General features: G+C 42.6%; 1 protein-coding gene and 1 non-coding gene across 2 annotated transcripts in view; both read right to left on the reverse strand.

Moving 5' to 3' along the window:
* The window catches only part of RPL5 (ribosomal protein L5), a 13798-nt gene that overhangs the window by 4455 nt on the left and 3763 nt on the right, over positions 1–5580 (reverse strand). Inside the window, exons 5-6 of the mRNA XM_012801618.2 lie at positions 4066–4268; positions 3139–3316 (exon numbers count right to left, since the gene is read on the reverse strand). Coding sequence (XP_012657072.1) covers positions 3139–3316; positions 4066–4268 — 381 coding nt within the window. The remainder of the gene's footprint in view (positions 1–3138; positions 3317–4065; positions 4269–5580) is intronic.
* On the reverse strand, positions 3388–3482 carry LOC111723310. The gene has a single exon (XR_002771881.1). It is a non-coding gene; the product is annotated as a small nucleolar RNA SNORD21 (small nucleolar RNA).

Raw genomic sequence — 5580 nt, forward strand, 5'->3', positions numbered from 1 at the left:
GGCGCCTGTAGTCCCAGCTACTTGGGAGGTGGAGGCAGGATAATCACTTGAGCCCAGGAGGTAGAGGTTGCTGTGAGCTGTGATGCCAGAGCACTCTACCCAGGGCAACAGCTTGAGGCTCTGTCTCACAAAATAAATAAATAAATAAAAATAAGGCTCAGCGTCTGTGGCTCAAGCAGCTAAGGCTCCAGCCACATATACCTAAGCTGGCGGTTCGAATCCAGCCCAGGCCCGCCAAACAACAATGACGGCTGCAACCAAAAAATAACCAGGCGTTGTGGCAGGCACCTGTGGTCCCAGCTACTTGGGAGGCAGAGGCAGGAGACTTGCTTGAGCCCAGGAGTTGGAGGATGCTGTGAGGTATGATGCCATGGCACTTCACCCAGGGCAATAGCTTGAGGCTCTGTCTCAAAAAAATAAAAAAGTTAATTTCTCAGCTTGGCACCCATAGCTCAGTGGTTAAGGCGCCAGCCACATACACCCAGGCTGGCAGGTCTGAACCCAGCCCAGGCCTGCTAAACAATGACAACTACAACAAAAAAATAGCCAGGCGTTGTGGTGGGCATCTGTAGTCCCAGCTACTTGGGAGGCAGAGGCAAGAGAATTGCTTAAGCCCAAGAATTTGAGGTTGCTGTGAGCTGTGACACCATAGCACTCTACTCAGGTTAACACAGTGTGACTCTGTCACACACACAAAAGTTAATTTCTTGGGCAGGTGCAATGGCTCATGCCTGTAATCTCAAAACTCTGGAAGGCTGAGGCGGGCAGATTGCTTGAGCTCAAGAGTTAGAGATCAGCCTGACCAAGAGGGAGACGAACAGTCAGATCTCTTTTCTAAAATAGCTGGGCATTATGTCGGGCACCCATACAAATCCCAGTTACTCAAGAGGCTGAGGCAAGAGAATCACTTGAGCCCAAGAGTTTGAGGTTGCTGTGAGCTATGATGCCACACCTCTCAACCTCAGGGAGACTGAGGAAGACTCTGTCTCAAAGAAAAAAAAAAAAAAAGTTAATTTCTCTGCCTCAACAACAAATCCAGGCATTACAAGTCCTGCTGGAGAGACAACAGATGTCTGTAGAGGATTTCAGCAGGCACACAGGAAGAAAGAGTCCATTATAAATAAAATGAGCTAGCTAGAAAAATACTTTAGCCAAAAAGCAGTCTAGCAGAAGTACAACTTGTGTACAGGAAATAAATATCTGGAAGCACAGAAAGGGAGTTTCAAGTTTTGATCGAGTACTATATATCATGACTAGATCAAGATATGTCTGAGAAAGAAAAATTCTGCAGGGCAAGAGGAACCAAAGCCTAAAAGTTGAAAGAACTATTTACCAGGATGAAGTCAGCAGTAACATAAACGAATATAACCAAGTGAAAGTTAACATGCATATATATTACCAATACAAAACTCGCCTTAATTCTTTTCCTATCTCAAGCTGTTTATTCAGCCTTAAATGGTATCCAAAATGTACGAGAGAAAGTAATCTTTCCCAAATTACTTTTTAACTTGATTTGTGTTCTACATGTTCACTACAATTTCAAAATTGGTTACTATAACCTCCAATTACGTCAATGTTTTGTTTTGTTCAGAGACAGTATTTCACTTGTTGCCCAGGCCAGAGTGCCTTGGCATCAGTCTAGCTCACAGCAATCTCAAAGAGTTCAAGTGATCCTCTTGCCTCAGCCTCCCAAGCAGCTGGCACTATAGGCACTCAGACACTTTTTTCTATTTTTAGCAGAGACAAGACCCTCTTCTTGCTCAGGCTGGTCTCAAACTCCTGATCTCAAGTGATCCTCCCACCTCAGTCTCCCACAATTCAAGGATTACAGGTTAAGAGCCACCATACCCAGAATCAATCTCTTAACAGAGGTAATCCCAGAAATCCAACTTTAGAGACAATAAATTATACCACATTTCTTTTAAGAGACAGAGTCTTACTCTGTTACCCAAACTAAAGTACAGCAGCCTGATCATAGCTCACTGTAGGCTCAAATTCCTGGGTATCTCAGCCTCCAAAGTGATGAGAATACAGGTGTGTGAGCCACTGACCCTAGCCAAATTCACTTTTGCAGAACATTCCCCTTGTTTCTACAGCATCATACAAAACTAATGATTGACTATGTATACCTCCCTTTCTGTGTATATGCCTGAGACACTCAACAAGTCCAAAATGGAGCGAATATTTACTTTGGGAACTCTGCACCCCAATGGCATCAAAATTAGTCAATTATCTAGCACCTCATACCAAACAAAGCAGATTACAACTGTGATCACAAGAATGACACCTAAAAATACAAAACTGGCCAGGCACAGTGGCTCACACCTGTAATCCTAGCACTCTCGGAGGCCAAGGTGGGTGGACTGCCTGAGCTCAGGAGTTCCAGACCACAGTGAGCAAGAGTGAGACCCCGTCTCTACTAAAAATAGAAAAACTAGCCAGGCATTGTGGCCTGTAAGTCCAACTACCCAGGAGGCTGAGGCAAGAGAATCACTTCGGCCCAAAAGTTTGAAAGTTTGAAGTTGCTATGGGCTAAGACACCATGGCACTCTACTGGGGTTGACCAAGTGAGACTTTCTCTCTCTCAAAAAAAAAAAAAAAAAAAGCCTGGCACAGTGGCTCACACCTGTAATCCCAGTCCTTGGGAGGCAGAGGCACATGGATTGCCTGAGCTCACAGGTTTGAGACCAGCCTAAGCAAGAGCCAGGCCTCATCTCTAAAAATAGGTGGGCGTTGTGGCAGGCACCTGTAGTCCCAGCTACTTGAGAGACTGAGGCAAGAGAATCGCTTGAGCCCAAGAGTTTGAGGGTTGCTGTGAGCTACGACCAAGGGTGACAAAGTGAGACTCCATCTCCAAAAAAATTACAGAACCATCAAAGCCTGCCATGCTTCAGAATCTAAGATTCCTAAAACCATACTGACAAGTCCAGCTCAGTAGGTTGACCTACTCTCAAATCCAGGACCATCCTAATTTAAGCCCAGAATACCTCATGTGAGCCTAACATGCCCATATTCACCTTTCAACGGCTAATCTGAAATACACCCAACATAAGAATATAACCCACTCCCTCACAAAACAAGGAGTAAACTCATTTGGATAAATTAACCAATACAGGCATTTTTAGGTAAATTTTTTACCATGTCTGGAGTGACGTTGTTCTTTATGTATTGAGAGAACTGTTTTTTGTAAGCATCTTCATCTTCTTCCATTAGGTAACGCATATAATCTGCAACATTCTGTCCCATGATATGCTTCCGATGTACTTCAGCATTAAATTCCTTGCTTTCAGAATCATAACCAGGGAATCGTTTGGTACTAAAATAAATTTTTTCAGATTTTAGTATAGACTGACCAGAATAGTTCACTAATAAGTATTCACCTCAGCAGCTGCCATCAGTCCCGTCTTGAAACAATTATTGCATCAAATGCAACCGAAGGACCAACTACTGACTGCTCAGTTAGTGGGGTGTCATCATTCGGCAGCTTGTCTCTGAATTGCAGGACAGAAAAGAAATTCATTCCACAAACACTTTTCAAAACCATTACCAAGGTTTTCTACCACTATAAAATTAATCCTACTGCATAGTAAGACAGGGTTTCAAAACTTATCCTCAAAGTCCTGTAATTTCTGTGGTGCCTCTGGCTACATGGGAGTAAGTGATTTGTCCAAGATCACGGTTAACGAAATCATCACGTGAGAATGCTATCAATGCACTTGCACCTCAGCAAGGAATTTACAATTTAGACTGATTTTTGACTCTTAACAGACCATAACTGAGAAACACATCAGCACTTGACATGTGCCTTGCATAAGATCTAACAGGTCATCAAAAACTCACTCCTCCTCCCCCAACCCTACATTATAAATGCAAAATGTCAGTCAGGTTGTATGTTAGGTTTACCAAAAAATTAAAAAAATCTATTAACACAAACCAAAGGAACTACATACAAATTAAAACAACCCACTTAACTTCCCAAAATGGCTTACAAGCTTTTATCTGGTTCAAAGTTTAGAAATCTTTCATAAGCCTTTTTCTCAAATTCTTCTTAAATACTATTATTACCTGTGAGGGATAGACAAGCCTCCATCCACAGCTCCCTTCAGGGCTCCAAAAACTTTATTGCCAGTGGTAGTCCTGGCAAGGCCTGCATCCAAATAGCATGTAAAAGCACCAGGCTGGCCATCGATGCTTTCCACATTGTATTCATCGCCAGTCACCTCCACTTGGCCTTCATAGATCTTGTCCATGCCAAACCTATTGAGAAGCTATTAACAAAAGCCAATGTTAATGCCTCTGAATATATTCATACCATTCTAAAATTGAATATCTCATGTCACAACCTTAATGACCTCTGTCGTCTGGAAAAAAATTTCCTTCCAATTCACTTATCTACTTTTCCCCATATGTTTTAAAAGGTAATCCAATTTTTAAATGTTACAAAAAGAAGTTGCAGACAATCAATTTTACCCACAACTACTATGTCCAACAACTTTGTTTCATGGCTTCTGAATTTGTGCTACATGTTTTCCACACTTGATTTATGTAGCCATCAATTAGAATGTATAAACTTAGATTGTTACATTTACTCAAAGGAGGTAATCACTTCCTTTCTTGGATCATATTTGGCTAACAATAACTAAATATTAGACATTATCACATTTAGTTTTGTTTAACTTAATAGGGAATAAAACTTCAAGGGGTAGATCCTGGGCCGAGAGGACATCATTTGTGGCTCTACTCTCCGGTGACAGTTAATCTGGGACCATTCCTCTGCTGGCACCCAGCCACCTTGCTATAGTTTTACCAGAAGCAGTGCCTTTGCACCAAGTTGTTTTCATATATAATAACACAGGTCCCTCTCATAAACATATGAAGATGTGAATCCTCAACCCTGATGCATAAGCTTGACAATTCCATGGTAGAAAAAGGTTAGTAACTGCGATAACAAAAATAAGGCAAAACTACATTTTTATCTCCTACCCACATAACACAGCCTATACAGGAAATGCTGTCAACCAGATGAAAAAAATGATTAAAAGAAAAAAATGAATATTCTCTTCAATGCCCACCTCCAAAAATGTCGCAAATCTTTTTTTGAGGCAAGTCTGTTGCCCTGAGTAGGGTGCCATGTTGTCACAGCTCACAACTCCTGGCCTCGGTCTTCTGAGTAGCTGGGACTACAGGTGCCCACAACACCTGGCTAGTTTTTCTATTTCTAGTAGAGATGGGATCTTGCTCTTGCTCAGGCTGGTCTTGAACTCTTGAGCTCAAGCAATCCACCCCCCTCAGCCTTCCAGAGTGCTGGACTGCAGGTGTGAGCCATCATGCCCAGCCCATCTAAAAAAAAATTTTTTTTGAGACAGAGTCTCATTATCTCACCCTCAGTAGAGTGCCATGGCATCACAGCTCACAGCAACCTCAAACTCTCGGGCTTAAACATTTCTCTTGCCTCAGCCTCCCAAGTAGCTGGGACCACAGGCGCCCACCACAACACCCAGCTATTTTTTGTTGAAGCTGTCATTGTTGTTTAGCTGGCCCAGGCTGGGTTCAAACCTGCCAGCCTTGGTGTATGTGGCC

The sequence above is a fragment of the Otolemur garnettii genome, unplaced genomic scaffold, assembly GCF_000181295.1.
Source record: "Otolemur garnettii isolate 467f Iridium unplaced genomic scaffold, OtoGar3 scaffold00010, whole genome shotgun sequence".
Taxonomy (NCBI): domain Eukaryota; kingdom Metazoa; phylum Chordata; class Mammalia; order Primates; family Galagidae; genus Otolemur; species Otolemur garnettii.